At 45.8% G+C, this 23,674-nt stretch overlaps 1 protein-coding gene across 1 annotated transcript in view; it reads right to left on the minus strand.

Annotated features, from left to right (window-relative positions):
• The window catches only part of LOC122928906 (guanylate-binding protein 1-like), a 74,658-nt gene that overhangs the window by 34,365 nt on the left and 16,619 nt on the right, over window positions 1-23,674 (minus strand). Inside the window, exons 2-3 of the mRNA XM_044282220.1 lie at window positions 18,177-18,304; window positions 15,103-15,212 (exon numbers count right to left, since the gene is read on the minus strand). Of these exons, the coding sequence (XP_044138155.1) occupies window positions 15,103-15,212; window positions 18,177-18,304 (238 nt within the window). The remainder of the gene's footprint in view (window positions 1-15,102; window positions 15,213-18,176; window positions 18,305-23,674) is intronic.

The raw sequence follows: 23,674 nt of genomic DNA on the forward strand, positions 1-23,674 counted from the left end.
ATTCTGTTACTAAATAAACACTTTTTTGGCAATATACATCATCTGTATTAGTCAGTGTGCAATTTAAGCTAGAAATGCACCCATCATTTTCTGGGGTTTGAAAAACACACTTTTTTGACAAAAAACACTATTTTCAGGCCTTGCAGCATCAGCACGTGTGAAATTACAGGCTTATAAACTGCTATCAAATTAAATTGTTAAAGAAACACATCGTTTGGGCACAAAAAATTTACTTGGCAGCCTTTGATGATTTTAAATACCGCCATTTGGTGCACAAATATTGAATTCAGGCCTACACTGGTTCAGGCCCTGTGAGATACACCCTCTACATACATGGGTTTAATTCAGGGATTTGAAATACAGCCATTTGAAATACAGCCATTTTGGGCAAATAAATATTTACTTCAGGCCTACACTGGTTCAAACAGTGTGATATACCCTTTCTACATACAGAGGTTTAAATCTGGCATTTGAAATGCAGCCATTTGAAATACAGCCATTTTGTGCTAAGAAATATTTACTTCAGGCCTACACTGGTTCAGACCCTGTGAGATACTCCCTCTACATACAGGGGCTTGATTCAGGGATTTGAAATACAGCCATTTTGGGCAAATAAATATTTAATTCAGGTCTACACTGGTTCAGACCGTGTGATATACCCTTTCTACATACAGGGGTTTAAATCAGGCATTTTAAATACATCCATTTGAAATACAGCCATTTTGGGCTAAGAAATATTTACTTCAGGCCTACACTGGTTCAGACCATGTGAGATACTCCCTCTACAAACTGGGGTTTGATTCAGGGATATAAAATGCAGCCATTTTGTTCAAAGAAATATTTAGTTCAGGCCTACACTGGTTCAGGCCCTCTGAGATACTCCCTCTACATACAGGGGTCTGATTCAGGAATTTGAAATACAGCCATTTTATGCAAAGAAATATTTACTTGAGGACTACACTGGATCAGGCCCTGTGAGATACTCCCTCTACATACAGGGGTTTGATTCAGGGATTTGAAATACAGCCATTTTATGCAAAGAAATATTTACTTGAGGACTACACTGGATCAGACCGTGTGAGATACTCCCTCTACATACAGGGGTTTGATTCAGGCATTTGAAATACAGCCATTTGAAATACAGCCATTTTATGCAAAGAAATATTTAATTTAGGCCTACACTGGTTCAGGCCCTGTAAGATACACCCTCTATATACAGGGGTTTAATTCAGGGATTTGAAATCAGGCATTTGAAATACAGCCATTTTGTGGAATGAAATATTTAGTTCAGGCCTACACTAGTTAAGGCCCTGTGAAATACTCCCTCTACATACAGGGGTTTGATTCAGAAACTTGAAATACACCCATTTTGTGCAAAGAAATACTTAATTTAGGCCTACACTGGTTCAGGCCCTGTCAGATACACCCTCTACATACAGGTGTTTGAGTCAGGCATTTGAAATACAGCCATTTGAAATACAGCCATTTTGTGCAAGGAAATATTTAGTTCAGGCATACACTGGTTCAGACTTTGTGAGATACTCCTTCTACATACAGGTGTTTGAGTCAGGCATTTGAAATACAGCCATTTGAAATACAGCCATTTTGTGCAAAGAAATATTTAGTTTAGGCCTACACTGGTTCAGGTCCTGTAAGATACACCCTCTACATACAGGGGTTTGATTCAGAAATTTGAAATACAGCCATTTGAAATACAGCCATTTTGGGCAAAGAAATATTTACTTTTGGTCTACAATGGTTTAGGCCCTGTGAGATACTCCCGCTACATACAGGGGTTTGATTCAGGGATTTGAAATACAACCATTTTATGTAAAGAAAAATTTACTTGAGGACTACACTGGTTCAGACCGTGTGAGATACCCACTCTACATACAGGGGTTTGAATCAGGCATTTGAAATACAGCCATTTTGTGCAAATAAATATTTACTTCAGGCCTACACTGGTTCAGGCCCTGTGAGATACTCCCTCTACATACAGGGGTTTGATTCAGGGATTTGAAATACAGCCATTTGAAATACAGCCATTTTGGGCAAATAAATATTTAATTCAGGCCTATACTGGTTTAGGCCCTGTGAGATACACCCTCTACATACAGGGGTTTGAATCAAGCATTGGAAATACAGCCATTTAAAACACAGCCATTTTGTGCAAAGAAATATTTAATTCAGGCCTACACTGGTTCAGGCCCTGTGAGATACTCCCTCTACATACAGGGGTTTGATTCAGGGATTTAAAATACAGCCATTTTAAATACAGCCATTTTGGGCAAATAAATATTTAATTCAGGCCTATACTGGTTCAGGCCCTGTGAGATACACCCTCTACATACAGGGGTTTGAATCAAGCATTTGAAATACAGCCATTTAAAATACAGCCTTTTTGGGCAAAGAAATATTTACTTTAAAGGGAACCTGTCACCAGGATTTTGCGCATAGAGCTGAGGACATGGGCTGCTAGATGGCCGCTAGCACATCTGCAATACCCAGTCCCCATAGCTCTCTGTGCTTTTATTGTGTTAAAAAACAGTTTTGATCGATATGCAAATGAACCTGATATGTGTCCTGTGTCCGGAGATGAGTCCAGCGGAAAGGATCCCAGCATCGCCTCGTGTCCTCCGAATCTCCTCCTTGCCGGCTGACGTCACAGAGCTGGAGCGCCGAAATCTGATGCCAGCACAGGGAATGAACATGATGCCGACACTGAGCATGCGCTAGCTCGCGCATCGCGAGATTTCGGCGCTGCAGCTCTGTGACGTCAGCCAGCAAGGAGGAGATTCGGAGGACGCGGGAAGGTGCTGGGCTCCTTTCCGCTGGACTCATCTCCGGAAACAGGACACATATCAGGTTCATTTGCATATCGATCAAAACTGTTTTTTAACACAATAAAAGCACAGAGAGCTATGGGGACTGGGTATTGCAGATGTGCTAGCGGCCATCTAGCAGCCCATGGCCCCAGCTCTATGCACAAAATCCCGGTGACAGGTTTCCTTTAAACCTACACTGGTTTAGGCCCTGTGAGATACTCCCGCTACATACAGGGGTTTGATTCAGGGATTTGAAATACAGCCATTTGAAATACAGCAATTTTGGGCAAAGAAATATTTAATTTAGGCCTACAATGGTTCAAGCCCTGTGAGATACAACCTCTACATACAGGGGTTTGATTCAGGGATTTGAAATACAGCCATTTGAAGCAAAGAAATATTTACTTCAGGCCTACGCTAGTTCAGACCGTGTGAGATACCCCCTCTACATACAGGGGTTTAAATCAGGCAGTTAAAATACAGCCATTTGAATTGCAGCCATTTTGTGCAAAGAAATATTTACTTCAGGCCTACATTGGTTCAGGCCCTGTGAGATACTCCCTCTACATAAAGGGGTTTGAATCAGGCATCTGAAATACAGCCATTTGAAATACAGCTATTTTGGGCAAAGAAATATTTACTTCAGGCCTACAATGGTTCAGGCCCTGTGAGATACCCCCTCTACATACAGGGGTTTTGATTCAGGGATTTAAAATACAGCCATTTTGTGCAAAGAAATATTTAATTTAGGCCTACACTGGTTCAGGCCCTTTGAGATACACCCTCTACGTACAAGGGTTTGATTCAGGGATTTGAAATACAGCCATTTTGGGCAAAAAAATATTTACTTCAGGCCTACACTGGTTCAGGCCCTGTGAGATACTCCCTCTACACACAGGGGTTTGATTCTGGGATTTGAAATACAGCCATTTGAAATACAGCCATTTTGTGCAAAGAAATATTTAATTTAGGCCTACACTGGTTCAGGCCCTGTGAGATACACCCTCTACATACAGGGGTTTAATTCAGAGATTTGAAATACAGCCATTTGAATTACAGCCATTTTGGAGCAAATAAATATTTACTTCAGGCCTACACTGGTTCAGGCCCTGTGAGATACCCCCTCTACATACAGGGTATGAATCAGGCATTTGAAATACAGCCATTTTGGGCAAAGAAATATTTAATTTAGGTCTACACTGGTTCAGGCCCTGTAAGATACTCCCTCAACATATAGGGGTTTAAATCAGGCATTTGAAATACAGCCATTTTGTGCAATGAAATATTTAGTTCAGGCCTACACTGGTTCAGGCCCTGTGAGATACACCCTCTACATACAGGGGTTTGATTCAGGGATTTCAAATACAGCCATTTGAAATACAGCCATTTTGGGCAAAGAAATATTTAGTTCAGGCCTACACTGGTTCAGGCCCTGTGAGATACTCCCTCTACACACAGATGTTCGATTCAGGGATTTGAAATACAGCCATTTGAAATAGACATTTTGTGCAAAGAAATAATTACTTCAGGCCTACACTGGTTCAGGCCCTGTGAGATACCCCCTCTACATACAGGGGTTTGAATCAGGCATTTGAAATATAGCCATTTGAAATACAGCCATTTTGTGCAAAGAAATATTTAGTTCAGGCCCTGTGAGATACACCCTCTACATACAGGGGTTTGATTCAGGGATTTGAAATACAGCCATTTTAAATATAGCCATTTTGGGCAAATAAATATTTAAGGGCTCTTTCACACTTGCGTTGTCCGGATCCGTCGGGTACTCCATTTGCCGGAATTACACGCCGGATCCGGAAAAACGCAAGTGAACTGAAAGCATTTGAAGACGGATCCGTCTTCAAAATGTGTTCAGTGTTACTATGGCAGCCAGGACGCTATTAATGTCCTGGTTGCCATAGTAGTAGTGGGGAGCGGGGGAGCAGTATACTTACCGTCCGTGCGGCTCCCGGGGCGCTCCAGAATGACGTCAGGGCGCCCCATGCGCATGGATCACGTGATTGCATGGATCACGTGATCCATGCGCGTGGGGCGCCCTGACGTCACTCTGAAGCGCCCCGGGAGCCGCACGGACGGTAAGTATACTGCTCCCCCGCTCCCCACTACACTTTACCATGGCTGCCAGGACTTTAGCGTCCCGGCAGCTATGGTAACCATTCAGAAAAAGCTAAACCTTGGACCTGGTAATGCGCCGAAATTAAGGCCGGATCCGGATTAATGCCTTTCAATGGGCATTAATTCCGGATCCGGCGTTGCGGCAAGTGTTCAGGAATTTTGGCCGGAGCAAAAAGCACAGCATGCTGCGGTATTTTCTCCGGCCAAAAAACGTTCCGGTCCTGAACTGAAGACATCCTGATGCATCCTGAACGGATTTCTCTCCATTCAGAATGCATGGGGATAATCCTGATCAGGATTCTTCCGGCATAGAGCCCCGACGACGGAACTCTATGCCGGAAGAAAAGAACGCAAGTGTGAAAGAGCCCTAATTCAGGCCTATACTGGTTCAGGGACAAAAAAAATTCCACAGAAAAAAACTAAGATAAAAACATCCTGCACGATATGATATACAAATGTGCGGATGTCCCTGGCCATATTATTGAAGAAAACCACAGAAATAAGATAATAATGCACTTATTAAAGTAGATGCAAGCACTATATATGGACAAAGTCCTCACTCTGATATGATAATATCTGAGACACTTAGTCAATATATTTTGAGCAAAACACATTTAAGCCCGCCTACCAAACGCCAAGGTGGTCTCAGGTCAGGCGGGTCCTACGCTAAACCTACCTCAGCCGTTGGGCTTCTATGTTCAGGAGCGCAGACCCCGCACATATGGTGTGCTGCTCCTAGTCACCTCCATGTGCATCAAGCAACCAATGGGAGGAGGAGCGAGCACAGCCATATGTACCACCTAATTAAGGCGCTCTATTGGATAGGGGAGGGGGCAAAAGTGCAGAGGAATGCTACTCCCAAGATAATAGGTGCGCATTCACACTTGAAGGTGCCACTTCCTCAAGCAAATACTACATAGACAAAAAAAAATCCACAGGAAAAACTAGGAGCAGCACACCATATGTGCGGCGTCTGCGCTCCTGAACATAGAAGCCCAACGGCTGAGGTAGGTTTAGCGTAGGACCCGCCTGACCTGAGACCACCTTGGCGTTTGGTAGGCGGGCTTAAATGTGTTTTGCTCAAAATATATTGACTAAGTGTCTCAGATATTATCATATCAGAGTGAGGACTTTGTCCATATATAGTGCTTGCATCTACTTTAATAAGTGCATTATTATCTTATTTCTGTGGTTTTCTTCTATACTGATTCAAGCCCTGTGAGATCCAACCTCTACATACAGGGGTTTGATTCAGGTATTTGAAATACAGCCATTTGAATTACATCCATTTTGGGCAAAGAAATATTTACTTCAGACCTACACTGGTTTAGGCCCTGTGAGATACTCCCTGTACATACAGGGGTTTGATTCAGGGATTTGAAATACAGCCATTTGAAATACAACCATTTTGTGCAAAGAAATATTTATTTCAGGCCTACACTATTTCAGGCCCTGTGAGATACTCCCTGTACATACAGGGGTTTGAAATACAGCCATTTTGTTCAAAGACATATTTACTTCAGGCCTACACTGGTTCAGATCGTGTGAGATACCCCCTCTACATACAGGGGTTTGGTTCAGGGATTTAAAATACAGCCATTTGAAATACAGCCATTTTGTGCAAAGAAATATTTAATTTAGACCTACACTAGTTTAGGCCCTGTGAGATACTCCCTCTGCATACGGGGTTTGATACAGGGATTTGAAATACAGCCATTTGAAATACAGCCATTTTGTGCAAAGAAATATTTAGTTCAGGCCTACACTGGTTCAGGCCCTGTGAGATACCCCCTCTACATACAGGGTATGAATCAGGCATTTGAAATACAGCCATTTTGGGCAAAGAAATATTTAGTTCAGGCCTACACTGGTTCAGGCCCTGTGAAATACTCCCTCTACATACAGGGGTTTGAATCAGGCATTTGAAATACAGCCATTTTGTGCAAAGAAAATTTTAATTTAGGCCTACACTGATTCAGGCCCTGTGAGATACACCCTCTACATACAGGGGTTTAATTCAGAGATTTGAAATACAGCCATTTTGTGCAAAGAAATATTTACTTCAGGCATACACTGGTTCAGATGGTCCAGCATTTAGAAGTAACCCTTATATAAAGAGATTAAATTTTAATAATATTTATACAAAAATGACGTATACTACACACTAGTATAGGTAGTACCACCGAGATACTGGGTGGGCCAGTATTGGACCAGGGGGGAGAGGGAGAAATCTATCCCTTCGCTCACACCCTAACCTATCCCTCTGCCCAGGGACGGCCCCTAATGGTGGGGACTCCCTGTCCTCGAGCCTTGGCTACCAACTCCTACTATACCCTTAATAATTGCAGTAGGAGGATGTTGGCCCCAGGGTGGACCCCTAAAAAAGACAAACCGACAGAACAAACAAAGTGCCCTTTGTATACAGCCCTGGTGATGTGTCGACATCAAGAGGTACAAGGTGCACTAACAATACAGTTTAAAAACACACTAATGTGATGATTTCATCGATACATAATATGATAGTTACATCGATACAACAACCATAAATATATAGTAAACCCCGATGCGTTTCCCCCACGATGTGGGATCATCAGGGGGTAAATAAGTTACGATATTTAAATAGATGGTACAGCAAGTAAGACGGGGGCCACTACTATAGAAAGGCCTCCGTAGAGTGGGTGTAGATCACCGTTATTGATACACCGGTGTCTGTTATAGTTAGATACACAAATTGGACCAACTGATATTACTAGGAGGAGGAAGCAAAAGACCAGATAGAGTAGATAGTGGTTTCCATGCCGTCAAGGACATATAGCGGGCCTCTGTGGAAAGAAAAAATGTGTACATATATTTTTACATACAGTTGCACACTCTGCCGCTTTATATACAGCTGACGCATGCCCGTCACCACTACAGCACCCTAATCAAGAAGACAACTCACTGTGTCCACAGAGTGCTTGGTGTATGATAGGATGCAGTATAAAGAAGCAATTACTCGCGCCACGGTAGTTGTTTATACCCGTGGACCGGCATATATGAAAGATAACCTGCGAATCAGTCTTCAGGCCTTGTACGAAAATTGATTACAGCTGTAACATGAAGACATAAAGATTTACAACGTATACCCGCTACGTGGGACCACCACCTCAAAAACCCCATGTAGAAACACATAGAGCTACCTCGGATACGCCACCCTTTAGGTCAAGTCCGACCGTCAGGATATGGCTTGATAAGCCAGGTCACCTGTATGACATACATTAAATTAACAAGAACTGCATATCCTAGCAATGAAGCTGAGATGTCTAGAGGGTACTCACGCTGAGCTCAGATGGTATCTGTTAAGTTTGGTCCTCCATAATGGATCCTCCTAGTGTCCAGCGTCCTGTCTAGCCGTCTAGCACCGCCTTTTAATACCCCTCCCATTAAATCCCAGGTGGCCCACTCATTGTTAGATCTGCCGAAAGCCAGTGCAGCTGATAGATGCATGCGTGCATTCCACTGTGGAACGCACGCTGCTGCACCGACTTCCGTCTGGTACCTTGAATCCACAGTGTGATGACGATCTTAGTTCTGCGCCGGAATATGGAACGCATGCCATTTCCGGTCGTTGAACCGCATGACACTTCCGGTCCGTGTACACTGCGCTCCACCATTGAAATAGAGGAGTTAGGCAGTGTCGGACTGAGTGAAGGGATTGCAAAGCGCACAAAGCGTAAGCCTCCCCATAGTTGATACGCCTAGATACATCTCAGTTTAAGTAGAGGTGGATTAAGTACTTTTCATACATAAGGTGATCGAGATACCAAGATCTATGGCCCGGAATGAGGGGGGGGGGGCGAGTAGAGGGGACTATTGGAGGAGAAAGAATCGTCGATAGTCAAATAATATAAGCTAGTCCCTTAAGATAAAGTAGGGAGAAGTAGACAGGTATACAATGAACCTGTTCATATTCACCTGGCCTCGTTTTGGGGGACATTACAGTCATCAAAGCCTCACAGGCTGACAGAGATAGAATAGAGAAGAGGGATGACCCAAGGACAGGCCAGAGGGTCAGTCGCAAGTGATGATATTCAATTAAAGTAAAGTTTAGGGGATGGGGTACGGAGTACCCAGGGGGTAAAGGAACGGACCAAGATACCAAAAAGGTCCAAAAGGGCCAGAGAGGTGAGGGGGGGGGGAGCGGCGCGCAGCAGGCGGAAGGCCCCCACGTGGAGAAGGTTAAAGGAAGCACGAGAAAGTTAGTCTTTCATTAAGACCACGAGGGGACTGGGACCGGAACCTGTGGATCCATTCACTCTCCTTCTGGAGGATCCTCCTGTCCCAGTCACCCCCTCGGGGGGAGGGAGGTACCAACTCAAGGACTGTAAATTGAAGGACCCTAGGGTCACCCCCGTGGAAGTCATTTACGTGGGAGGCTACCGGTGTTAGTTCCTTCTTGTTAACATCATTCACGTGTTCTAATATCCTCCTCCTCACCTCCCTCACGGTTTTCCCCACATAGTCCATGGGACATTGACAAAGATACACAACACCTTTCGACCTACAATTAATAAAGTCCCGAACATGGAACATCTGCCCAGTCACCGAGCAGGTGATGATTTTCACAGTAGACAGGTAGTCACATGCTTTACAGCTGCCACACTTAAAAACACCGACCGGTTTCCGGTCTAACCAAGTGCCCGTTTTCACAGGTGGTATGAAGTGGCTACATACTAATCGATCTTTAAGACTCCTGCCCCGTCTATAGGAGACAGCAGGATGCTCAGTGACTATCTCGAAGAGATCTGGGTCCATTCGTAGAATCGGCCAGTATTTGTTAAGCACTTGCAACATCTCGGTTTGCTGAATCAAAGTTAGAGATGATTCGTACCGGCTGTGGACCGTCTGTCGTCCTACGTTTAGGGACTAGTAGGTCAGCTCTATCTCTTGTCAAGGCGTGTTTAAAGGCATCCCTCAATACCGGTTGTGGGTATCCCCTGGCCCTGAACCTATCTTGCAAACTCCTTGCCTCACTGAAGAATGACTCATCGTTAGAGCAATTTCTTCTCACCCGGAGGTACTGACCTCTTGGGATGCCCCGTTTGAGGGAGGCCAGGTGGTAGCTACTCCAGTGAAGCAAGGAGTTTGTGGCTGTTGTCTTCCTATAAATGTTGGTGGACAGTTTATCATCAATCTTCGTTATTCTCACGTCTAAGAAAGTGATACTCGTTGCGTTAAATTCAGAGGTGAACCGAAGCCCAATCTCATTTTTGTTAAGATCAGAAACAAATCACTTAAAGTCCGCTGGTTCACCCTTCCAAACCACAAACACATAGTCAATAAATCGGGTCCAGAACTGGATGTTACTGGACCACCAGACGGCTTGGTCGGGAAAGACGTGGGTATCCTTCTACCAGCCCAGGAAGAGGTTGGCATACGTCGGGGCACATGGACTGCCCATTGCCGTCCCCCTGAGCTGGTGGTAGAAACGAGCATTGTAAAGGAAGAAATTATGGGTCAGGGTAAATTCCAGTAGCTTCAAAATAAAACCATTGTGTGGGCCATATTGTATGTCCCTGGTGCGCAGGAAATATTCAACAGCTCTAAGTCCACATAGATGGGGAATGGAACTTGTGGCGAAACCAACCTCGCCACTGGGTTTTGGAGAGGCCTGTTTAAACGCCTCTTGCCTCAGGATTATGGCCCATACTAACTTTTAAACCCCTGAACCTATTCCAGGGAATTTTGGATAGGTTTGTCCCCAAGTTATACTGTTTAAATTGATGTAAGTTATATGTATGGACAATGTAACCCCACAAAGTTGTAACAATTTATAATAAGTGTAACTTGTCAGCTTGGGAGGAATATGCTGGGTGTGTTTCTATTATCCCATTGTGCCATTGTCCCATTGTGTGTTTAAATGGTGATGTCTGTCCTGTTGTCTCCACATGTGTATTGGCGACCTCCGTTTGTCCTGAGAGATAATTGGATTGCTCTTCGGTTGTCTCCGGGACAGAGAGGAGGAAACCATGACGCATTGTGGGGATGTGTTGTATCTGTTCTGTGTCGCAGTCTTCCTTCTGGTCCTCTGGGGGGCGTGAACCATTGGTTGCTGTACTTGCATTGTGTGTGTTGTAAGATAATGATTGGTTGAATTTCAAAACCCTGTCCCTGTGGGCAGTACTAGGTTTGCTTTTTATGAATAAAAGAGGCTGTACTTGAAGTACAGTCAGACCACTGCTTGACCCTCAACACGGAGCCTTGTCTCGTTATTGGGGGGACTCCCTGGATGCTGTTAGAGACTGATTGCCAGGAGTGTAAGCTGTTCGTCTGCTGGCAGCTATTCGCGAGGTTCCAGTTTGGAGTGCTATTTTGTATCCGGTTCGGGAGTTTGGTGTTCTCCAGTAGCTGTGCCTGTCTCTCAGAAAGGGGCATATCGCCTAAACGGAATTTAACCCCTTGTCTGCTGAAACGGTCCGTTACATTGGTGGCAAGCAGTAAGATCATTCCTACAGCCAGAAGGACAGCTACAGGAGACACCATTTCTTTGGATTTTACAACTTAAGGGCAACGCATGTCTCAGTACAGCAACCCTAAAAGCACCAGGATGGAACCAGCAGTGGAGTACAGATACTCTGTTGAGGAATTTGACCGTATGATGTGGTTGCGGCTGAACTTCTTCGGACCCAATCCAGCTGAGAAATACGTGAAGTTCGTGAGGAGTCTAGTGTTCAAGACCCTACTATACCGGGCAGAAGGTGACGGTCAGCTGCCACGTTGGGTGGACCTCCATCGGAAGTTACAGTTGCGGGACAGAGGGAGTCCAGTCTCCATTCCCCAGCGGCAGTGTGAATTGCAGGGAATTGGGAGCCCAGTCTCCATTCCCCAGCGGCAGTGTGAATTGCAGGGAATTGGGAGCCCAGTCTCCATTCCCCAGCGGCAGTGTGAAGTGCAGGGAGAGGAGAGCAGCGTCCTCCCTCCCCAGCGGCAGGCTGAGTTACAGGGGGCAGAGGTAGTTGTTCCTGCCCCCCAGCAGCAGCATGGTGAGCAAGAAATATTCAACAGCTCTAAGTCCACATAGATGGGGAATGGAACTATACAATGATTCGACATCAATACTGGCCAGAATGCAATTTGGATCAAGGTTAAGAGTGTCAATTTTATTGAGGAAGTCCATCGTGTCCCTCGTATAGGCCGGGAGGGACACGACGAACTCCCTCAGCACCCGATCCAGATAAACCCTACAATTCTGGGTTAGGGAAACAATGGGGCGACCCTTAAGAGGGGTAGTGCCCTTATGAATTTTGGGAAGCCCGTAAAAGGTCGATATCAGGGGTTTGGCTGGCAAGAGAAAGTCAAATTCGTGCGTACTGATGACCTTGTCAGTTAGGCCGGTCAAAAGTATCTGTTTAAGATCAGTTAGAAAGGACAGGGTTGGGTTGGTGGGTAAGATCCTATATCCCTCTTTATCCTTTAGGAGATCCAGGCACATGCGCATATATGAATCACAGTCAAGGACAACCAAATTGCCACCCTTGTCGGATGGTTTGATGACTATAGTCTGGTCTTTTTCAAGCGATCTCAGTTCAGACCTTGTGAGATACCCCCTCTACATACAGGGGTTTGAATCAGGCATTTGAAATACAGCCATTTGAAATACAGCTATTTTGGGCAAAAAAAATATTTAGTTCAGGCCCTGTGAGATACTCCCTCTACATACAGGGGTTTGATTCAGGGATTTAAAATACAGCCATTTTGTGCAAAGAAATATAAAATTTAGGCCTAGACTGGTTAAGGCCCTGTGAGATACTCCCTCTACATACAGGGGTTTGATTCAGGGATTTGAAATACAGCAATTTGAAATACAGCCATTTTGTACAAATAAATATTTACTTCAGGCCTACAGTAAATCAGACCGTGTGAGATACACCCTCTACATACAGGGGTTTGAATCAGGCATTTAAAATACAGCCATATGAAATACATCCATTTTGTGCAAATAAATATTTAATTTAGGCCTATACTGGTTCAGGCCCTGTGAGATACTCCCTCTACGTACAGGGGTTTGAATCAGGCATTTGAAATACAGCCATTTTGGCCAAAGAAATATTTAATTCAGGCCTACACTGGTTCAGGCCCTGTGAGATGTGTTTTTTTAATACCAGAATAGCACAGCAGTTTCTAAAGCGTGTATCTCACATGGACAGATGCAGACAAGGCCGCAAATTAAGTATTTTGCCCTAAATGGGTGGTTTTTAAAACCCAGAAAATTATTTTAAGTATTTTAAAGCTTGTTTTAAGAATAACAGATGCAGCAAAGGCTGCAATATTAAGTACTTTGCCCAAAATGGGTGGTTTTTTTTAATAACAGAATATGACAGCAGTATATAACGCTTGAATTTTACACGTACAGATGCAGCAAGGGCTGTAAAATTGAGTATTTTGCCCAAAAAAGGGTGTTTTTTAAAACCCAGAAAATTATAGCTGTATTTCTAGCTTAAATTGCACACTGACAAATGCGGCAGAGGCCCAAGATGGAGGGTATTGCCAAAAATGTGTGTTTTTTAAAACCTAGAAAAATATTTAAGTATTTCAAGCTTGTTTTAACAATAACAGATGCAGCAAAGACTGCAATATTAAGTACTTTTCCCAAAAAGGGTGTTTTTTTTTTAATAACAGAATATGACAGCTGTATATAACGCTTGAATTTCACACGTGCAGATGCAGCAAGGGCTGTAAAATTGTGTATTTTGCCCAAAAGGTGTTTTTTAAAACCCAGAAAATTATAGCTGTATTTCTAGCTTAAATTGCACACTGACTAATGCTGCAAAGGCACCAGATGTAGGATATTGCCAAAAATGGGTGTTTTTTTTAAACCCAGATTATTATTGCAGTATTTCAAGCTTGGATTTCAATGTCACAAAAGCACATATACAGTGCTGGGGCACTGAGCTTGCATAAAATGGCCGCCACCGCCGCCGCCCACCTAACTAACAGACGGATAAAAGTTCTTTTTCTCTGTCACTGGGCTCAGGGCAGGGTAAAAAGATGTGCCCTGCACCCACACAACTAAATCTATGTAGATCCCCGAGTTCAATTGGAGTTCTGATTAAAGTTTCTTTCCTATTCTCTCCCTCACAGCAGCCGCATCCTCTCCCTACACTAGTAACAGCAGAGTGACGGGCGGCGCTACGTGACTCCAGCTTATATAGAGGCGGGGTCACATGCTGCTCTGGCCAATCACAGCCATGCCATTAGTAGGCATGGCTGTCATGGCTTCTAAGAGCACAGAGTTAAACGCTTGTTGATTGGTTGATTGGCTGCTGTGCAGCCTTTCAAAAAGCGCCAAGAAAGCGCCGAATACCGAACCCAAACTTTTACTAAAATGTTCGGGTTAGGGTCCTGGGTGCAAAAATCCTAAATCCTAATTACAGCTGATTCCTGGGATACAAAGAGGCTTTTGTCAAGACAGTCTTGGGGTTGTCCATAGCAGAGAACCCTCTAAAGGAAGTTCCCAGGTGTCTGCCCTGCCAACTCCCCCCCCCCCCCTTCCCCCCCTACCATGACTGGTCATTGTCTAGGTGCTATCCTACGGTCTTTCCCTGAGGCTGGGTTCAGACCTGAGCGTTTTACAGCGCGTTCCTACGCGCTGTAAAACGCACAACAGGCAAGAACCAATGATTCCCTATGGGAATGGTTCTCACCTGAGCGTTTTACAGCGCGTACGATCGCGCTGTAAAACGCCCGACGCCCCAAGAAGTACAGGAGCTTCTTTGGGGCGTCTTGTGGCGCGTTCCCGTACATAGACTTTCGGGAACGCGCGACAATGGGCGTTCTCTTGTCTCTGTATGCGCGATTGCAAATGCCGGTACAATCGCGCATACAGATCGCTCCTTCCCGAACGCTCAGGTGTGAACCCAGGGTGAAGGTGCACATCAGCCTTAGGGCACATTCACACGTCTGCAACTGTTTTGCGGTCCGCAAAACACGGGCACCGGCCATGTGCGTTCCGTATTTTGTGGACTGCACATGGCCGGAACTATAATAGAAATGCCTTTTCTTGTCCGTCGTTGCGCAGTGTGCTGTCCGCATCTTTTGCGGCCCCATTGAGAATAAATGGGTCCCCATTGCAGGCGTCCACATCTCCCCGTGTGGTGAAGGATACTGTAACTGCTCGATCGCCTGCTGATCGATGGTCCCGATACTGTTATATACCAGAGCGCTGCTCAGCAGCACAGACAGGCAGAAGATCCAGGCGTCATTTTTGGAGTCTCCCTGCAGCAGAGAAAGTATTGAGGGTATTATATACCAGTTACTACAGTGGAATGTCAAATTACATACCAGTTACTGCAGTGCAATATTGTATTACATACCAGTTACTGCAGTGCAATGTCATATTACATACCAGTTACTGCAGTGCAATGTCATATTACATACCAGTTACTGCAGTGCAATGTCATATTACATACCAGTTACTGCAGTGCAATGTCATATTACATACCAGTTACTGCAGTGCAATGTCATATTACATACCAGTTACTGCAGTGCAATGTCATATTACATACCAGTTACTGCAGTGCAATGTCATATTACTTACCAGTTACTGCAGTGCAATGTCATATTACATACCAGTTACTGCAGTTTAATGTCATATTACATACCAGTTACTGCAGTTTAATGTCATATTACATACCAGTTACTGCAGCGCAATGTCATATTACATACCAGTTACTGCAGTGGAGTGTTGTATTACATACTAATTACTGTACTGGAGTATCATATTACATACCAGTTACTGCAGTGGAGTGTTGTATTACATACTAATTACTGTAGTGGAGTATCATATTACATACCAGTTACTGCAGTGGAGTGTTGTATTACATACTAATTACTGTAGTGGAGTATCATATTACATACCAGTTACTGCAGTGCAATGTCATATTACATACCAGTTACTGTAGTGGAGTATCATATTACATACCAGTTACTGCAGTGCAATGTCATATTACATACCAGTTACTGCAGTGCAATGTCATATTACATACCAGTTACTGCAGTGCAATGTCATATTACATACCAGTTACTGCAGTGCAATGTCATATTACATACCAGTTAGTGAAGTGGAATGTCGTATTAAAGGGCTTCTGTCACCCCACTAAAGTCATTATATTTTTTTGGGCTACTTAAATTCCTTATACTGCGATATATGTATATATAATGCTCTTACTCATTTTCCTTCAAAAAACGGACTTTTATAATATGTAAATGACCTGTCTACCAGCAAGTAGGGCGGCTACTTGCTGGTAGCAGCCGCATCCTATATTCATAAAGACGCCCCCTCCTCATGTTGATTGACAGGGCCAGCGAACGCGCTCATCCTCTGGCTGGCCCGGTCTGCGTTCAAAATCTGGCGCCTGCGCCGTACCTGTCTTCAGTCGGCGCAGGCGCACTGAGAGGAGGACGCTCACTCGGCCGCTCCATCCTCAATGCGCCTGCACCGATGACATCACATCTACACCCGGCGCAGGCGCATTGAGGAAGGTGCGGCCGAGCGAGCGTCCTCCTCTCAGTGCGCCTGCGCCGACTGAAGACCGGTACGGCGCAGGCACCAGATTTTGAACGCAGACAGGGCCAGCCAGAGGACGAGCGCGTTCGCTGGCCCTGTCAATCAACATGAGGAGGGAGCGTCTTTATGAAAATAGGACGCGGCTGCTACAAGCAAGTAACCGCCCTACTTGCTGGTAGACAGGTCATTTACATATTATAAAAGTCAGTTTTTTTAAGAAACTGCTGAAGGAAAATGAGTAAGAGCATTATATATTCAAATATCGTAGTATAAGGAATTTAAAGAGGACCTTTCACTAGTGTACAAAGTAAAAACTAACTATATCAGCGGGCAGAGCGGCGCCCAGGGGTCCCCCTGCACTTACTAGTATGTCTAGGCGCAGCTCCGTTCACCCGGTATAGGCTCCGGTGTCCGCAGCTCCGTCTGTTGTAGTGGACTGAATTTTTGTAGGAGGCGTGTCCCTTGCTGCAGCGCTGGCCAATCGCAGCGCACAGCTCATAGCCAACGCTGCAGCAAGGGACACGCCTCCTACAGAAAATCAGTCCACTACAACAGACAGAGCTGCGGACACCGGAGCCTATACCGGGCGAACGGAGCGGCGCCCAGACATACTAGTAAGTGCAGGGGGACCCCTGGGCGCCGCTCTGCCCGCTGATATAGTTAGTTTTTACTTTGTACACTAGTGAAAGGTCCTCTTTAAGTAGCCAAAAAAAAAATAAAGACTTTAGTGGGGTGACAGAAGCCCTTTAAATACCAGTTACTGCAGTGCAATGTCATAGCAAAGTATCACATGAAGCCGCATGGTGATTTTGGTCTTTACCACCGTGGACCCGAGGGCCTGCTGTTCCCGATTTCCCTCCCCTACCTATAATTCAGTTCTTCTGGAGAAGGGAGTCCTGCAGACGTTCTCATCGCCCAGTAGTGGGTTCAGTGTGCTGCAAAAGGAGGTGTCATCGAACACTTTCTGTGTCACTGGTTGTCAGGCAGTAGCCCGGACACAGCGCCGGGGTGACTCAGGGACGGTGTTGCGGTGCAGGGACTGCTGTGGGGATGAGTTAATAGGAGGTTATAAAGAGACGAGGTAGCAGGAGGTGTACGTGGGGGTGCAACGCTAACCGCATGTCCATACATAGGCACCTCCAGCAGCAGGCCCAACTCAGCCAAAGAGCCAGAAAGCAGGACTCCTAATGTCATCAGGCAGGGGGGACATCAGTTGGGGAGTGGAGGATGATCTCCTGGATCATCGATCACAGAGGACATCTGTTTTGGGGATGGACTGTGAGGCTACCCCTCGGAGAATCTGGGCGGTTGGGGCACAAAATAATTCCCTGAAGTTTTTCTGAAAGCAGCTGGTGCACGCCTGTGAGGGACGTATATGAGGGTCAGTTTGTGGCAGGGGGTAGCCCCTCAGAGACCACTGTATAGATTACAGTCATTTTGGGGCAACTCAACCTTGTGGCCAGAGATAAAGAAATATCTGAGCCATTCGGTGTTCCATCATTCCCATAACTCTGCCAACCACCAAACGGTGTTACCTCTGCTTATTCCCATCTTGGCCATGGAAGGCTGAGAAGTTGGGCCACATGAGTTTGCCAAAAATAAACCTGTTGATCTACAATATCCACACCATCCTGGGGAACCCCTCTAAAAAGCAAGCAGATTCTGGACCTCACCTTCTCCACGTCTCCTAGTCCCTCTGTGTCCAGCAGAACCAGAACATGTCCAGGTTTCCAAGGGTGAGGAACGCACCACATCCAGATCCCTTTAGTCTTGGACTGGATACTGGATCCTAGCGGAAAACCTGAAAGGAGTCATTAAACATAGACGTGGCAATTATTCCAATGAGCTATGTGATTTTCTCCCACAATGCAGCTGGGTGGTGGTGGTCCACCTCATATATAGTGTATGGAATGATGGTTCAAACCACGGTCACCTGACCAAAAACTCCTTTTAAGGGTCCTATCTATATGTTTAGAGTTGAGCGGACACCTGGATGTTCGGGTTCGGCCGAACTTGAAAAAAAAAGGTTTGGGTTCGGGACCCAAACTTGACCCCGAACCCCATTGAAGTCAATGGGGACCCGAACTTTTGGCCACTAAAATGGCTCTGAAATAGTCCTGGAAAGGGCTAGACGGCTGCAAAAGGCATCAAAATGTGCTTAAGAGCATGGCAACTGTTCTGCAAACAAATGTGGATAGGGAAATGACATAAAATAACATAAAATACTGAAAAATTAAAAATAACAATCTGGATCTAGGAGTAGGAGGTTGACGAGGCGGTGGAGGGGTGGATGTGGCGGTGTAGGTTGACGTGGCGGTGTAGGTGGAAGCGGCGGTGAAGGAGGAATAGGTAGCCAACACTGATTTGTGTTATTTTTTATTTTTAAATTGGGGTATCCCCAAAATATTGGGACATATAACAAAATAAAACAAAGAATAAGTGCGCTTGAGTACAAGAATGGATGGTTGAGGCCGGTATAAATGTCTATTCTGCACAAGGTACGGAAAGGTCCTGTGGGATCCAGGCCTGGTTCATTTTAATAAACGTAAGCTTGTCCACGTTGGCTGCGGCCGGTGATGATGCTCTCTGCCGGCTAAACACACGTTCACACTATACACTGGCTGCAGGGCAGGTCAGCACCTCCAAGGCTGACAAAGCTTTCCACATTTTAGCCATGCTAACCCTGCCTTCTCAGGTGCTGGCGGTGCCCCAGCTGCGTTGGCAACCTCTTCCTCATCCTCTGCCTTCGTCTTGTGCTTGCACTGTGCCCCCGCTGTCAGGTGGGAATGCCACCAGCAGCGTGCGCTTGAAGTCGCGCATCTTCCAATCAGTAACAGATGTTTTCACTAAATTAAGTTCCGTGTCAGCAATGCAGAGCAGGGGTTCATTCACAGCAAAAGGGGGTTCATGTCACCCAGCAATAGAACAGAGGATTTTGAGAAAACGATGCCCCTGTCACCCAGGCACAGCAGGGGTTCATTCACGGCAAAAGGGGGTTCATGTCACCCAGCAATAGAACAGAGGATTTTGAGAAAACGATGCCCCTGTCACCCAGGCACAGCAGGGGTTCATTAACGGCAAAAGGGGGTTCATGTCACCCAGCAATAGAACAGAGAATTTTGAGAGATTTAGGCCCCTGTCACCCAGGCACAGCAGAGGTTTGTATACGCCAAAAATGATAAAATGTCACCCGACAATTGAAAATAAGATTTTTTTCAATTTAGGGCTGTAAAATTGGCACTTTTTTGCATTACAATGGCTCTAAAATAGTCCTTGAAAAGGCTAGAGGGATGTAAACGGCAGTAAAATGTGCTTAAGAGCCTGGCAACTGCTCTGCATACAAATGTGGATAGGGAAATAACTTAAAATAAAATAAAATAACTAAAAATTACAAATTATTAACCTGCAACTCAGAGAAGGAGGTGGATATGGAGTCGGAGGTTGAAGAGGCGGTGAATGTGGTGTTGTAGGTGGAGGCAGCAATGGAGGAGGAGCAGGTAGCAAACAATGTTTTTTATTTATTTATTTTTTATTGGGGTAGGTAGCCCCCAAAATATTGGGACAAATAAAAAAAAAGAAAACAAAGAATCATTGCTCTTGACTTGAGTACAAGAATTTATGTTTGATGGTGGTATAAATGTCTATTCTGCACAAGGTACGGACAAGTCTTGTGGGATCCAAGCCTGGTTCATTTTAATGAACGTGAGCTTGTCCACATTGGCTGTGGACAGGCGGCTGCGCTTGTCTGTAATGACGCCCCCTGCCGTGCTAAACACACGTTCAGATAATACACTGGCTGCAGGGCAGGCCAGCACCTCCAAGGGGTAAAAGGGCAAGCTCAGGCCATGTGCCAAATTTGGAGACCCAGAAGTTGAATGGGGCAGAACCATCAGTCAGTACGTGTAGGCGTGTGCACACTTACTGCTCCACCATGTTGGTGAAATGCTGCCTCCTGCTAAGACGCTTCATATCAGCTGGTGGTGCTGGTTGTTGTGCTGACAAAGCTTTTCCACATTTCGGCCATGCTAACCCTGCCTTCTGAGGTGCTGGCAGTGCCCCAGCTGCGTTGGCGACCTCTTCCTTGTCCTCTGCCTTCACCTTGTGCTTCCACTGTGCCCCCGTTGTCAGGTGGGTATGCCACCAACAGCGCGTCTACCAGCGTGCGCTTGTACTCGCGCATCTTATGGATCACACTCCAGTGACGGAATTAAAGACGGTACGTTGTCCTTGTAACGGGGATCCAGCAGCGTGGCCACCCAGTATCTCCTCCTCCTCATCCTCCAGAACTGTGCCCTGGCTGGACAATTGTGTACCTTGGGTTTGTGGGTGCAGGAACCCACCCTCGGAGCCACTTGGGAATGACTGGCAAGAAACCCCCGAAATGATCCCTCTTCCTCCTCCTGTGCCACATCCTCTTTCATCATTGCCATGAGCGTTTTTTCAAGGAGGCAAAGAAATGGGATAGTAACGCTGAGAACGGCGTTATCGGCACTGGCCAAGTTGGTGGAGTCCTCGAAACAGCGCAACCAGGAACACAGGTCTCGCATGGAGGCCCAGTCATTGGTGGTGCTGTTCCGCCGAGCGACTAACCCGTGCGTGCTGCAGCTGAAACTCCACTATCGCCTGCTGCTGCTCGCACAGTCTGTCCAGCATGTGCAAGGTCAAGTTCCACCTTGTGGCACGTCGCATATGAGACGGTGAGCGGGAAGGCCGAAGTTACGCTGCAGCGCCGACAGGCGAGCAGCAGCAGGGTGAGAACGCCGAAAGCGCGCACAGACGGCCCGCACTTTATGCAGCAGCTTTGACATGTCGGGGTAATTTTTAAGGAATCTCTGCACCACCAAATTCAGCACATGCTCCAGGCAAGGGATGTGCGTCAAACCGGCTAGTCCCAGAGCTGCAACGAGATTTCACCCATTATCGCACACCACCAGGCCGGGCTTGAGGCTGACTGGCACAAACCCCTCATCGGTCTGTTGTTCAAGGCCCATCTATAGCTCCTGTGCGGTGTGGGGTTTGTCCCCCAAACAGATACGTTTTAAAACTGCCTGCTGTCGTTTACCCCTGGCTGTGCTGAAATTGGTGGTGAAGGTGTTACGCTGACCGGATGAGGAGCTGGTAGAGGATGAGGAAGCCGAGTAGGAGGAGGAAGCAACAGGAGGCAAACTGAAGCGCCCTGCAATCCTCGGTGGTGGAAGGACTGTCACCACCAGATCTTTGAGAAGTTCTGTTAGACCTTCTTCAGTATGATCTTTTGTTTTGACATCTCTCCTCCCTCTCCCAGCTGTCATCTATTAGCAGTGATTTCCTCCCTATATATCTCCTCCCCATACTGCCTTACCTTGCGGTTTATACAACTTCCTGGAGTGTGCTGATGCTAGAAGCTGTTACTGCTGCATCCACAAGATAAGTCTGTTTCTTTATTTGTGTTTTCCTGTGGGCTTGATCCTAGGTGACCCTGACTCCCTCCGTATTAAGTGTAGGGAGCCGGTGGTCGTGTCCCCTCACTATTTTAGGGTGTTCAGGTGTCATACAGTCGAGGAACGAGGGTATGCAATTTTCTACCATTGAGATTTTTGCATAGGCTGAGCAGTAAGGGAGAGAGCTAGGGCTGTTACAGGGCTTACCCTTTTGTTCCTTAGTTTTGGATCAAGTCAGTCGGATCTTCATTTGTGTCTTCTAGTTTTCTGTAACACCATCCGTGACATTATAAACTGCCAAAACCGTCTCAAGCATGGATCCGGTTTCACTTTTGGCTGAACGCTTCCAGGGTCTTTCATTGGAGGTAGCTGATCTCCGCAGGACTTGTTCTCAGCTTCAAGTGACCGGTTCAGCTGGCGTTCATGGAGTTTGTTCTGAGCCTAAGATCTCGCTCCCGGTTACGTTCTCCGGGGGTAGTGAGAATTTTGTTCGTTTTAGAGAGGCTTGCAAACTCCATTTTCGTCTACTTCCCCATTCCTCTGGTGATGAGGAGCAGAGGGTGGGGATCATCATCTCGCTGCTCAGGGATAACGCTCAGTCTTGGGCCTTTTCGCTGCCGGTGGGGGCACGGCCCCTCCGTTCAGTGGATGAATTTTTTTTAGCCCTGGGTCAGATATATGATGATCCGGATCGTATTGCTCTGGCTAAGTCTAGACTATGTCTTATGTCAGGGTAAACAGTCCGCAGAGATATACTGTTCAGAATTTCGGAGATGGGCAGCTGATACTGGTTGGAATGATGCTGCACTCCGAAGTCAATTTTGCCATGGTCTTTCAGAGGGATTGAAAGATGCATTTGCCTTTCATGAGAGACCTATTTCTTTGGAGTCTGCCATGTCTCGGGCAGTTCGTATTGACAGGCGTCTTAGAGAGAGAGGAGAGATCACTCCTTCCTGTCATACTCAGTCCAAGGACAGTGCGGCGGTCTCATTCAGTGCGCAGGGGTCTCAGTCGCTGTCAGCCCCTTCTGAGCAGGAGCCCATGCAGCTGGGTTTGCTTGCCTCTGACAATAGAAGATTCAGCTCTCAGAGGAGGGTTTGTTTCTGTTGTGGAGGTATAAATCATTTGGCAAATGTTTGTCCCTCTAGAAGATTCAGACAGTTTTTTGAGAGTTATAAAGAAACAAAAAAAAAAATAATAATCCTCTAAAAACGTTCCATCTGTTACTATTGGCAGGGTTGATGCGGAAATTGAAGGTTTTCCGTTTGCTTGTAGTTCCCGTTTTGTCCGACCTGCCAGGGTGGCGCTAGAGAGCAAGAACATTTTTTTGTGAGATTTTTGTAGATAGTGGAGCAGCTGTCAATCTCATTGATAATCAATTTGCTATAACACATGGTTTCCAGGTATGCACTTTGGGAAAGGATATACCTGTTTTTGCTATTGATTCCGCTCCACTTTCCCAAAAATCGTTAAAGGGCATAGTTCACAATATCCGTTTGACTGTGGGTGATGCTCATGTTGAGGATGTGTCATGTTTCGTCCTAAGCGGGTTGCCTACTCCTCTAGTGTTGGGGCTACCCTGGCTCACTAAACATAATCCCACCATTGATTGGCAAGCGAGGCAAATAAATGGTTGGAGTGACTTTTGCAGAGAGAATTGCCTCACGACATCTGTTTCAGAGGTTTCTACTAAGACTGTACCATCTTTTCTCTCTGAATTTTCGGATGTGTTTTCTGAGAGTGGTGTTCAG

The sequence above is a fragment of the Bufo gargarizans genome, chromosome 2 (assembly GCF_014858855.1).
Source record: "Bufo gargarizans isolate SCDJY-AF-19 chromosome 2, ASM1485885v1, whole genome shotgun sequence".
NCBI classification, from domain to species: domain Eukaryota; kingdom Metazoa; phylum Chordata; class Amphibia; order Anura; family Bufonidae; genus Bufo; species Bufo gargarizans.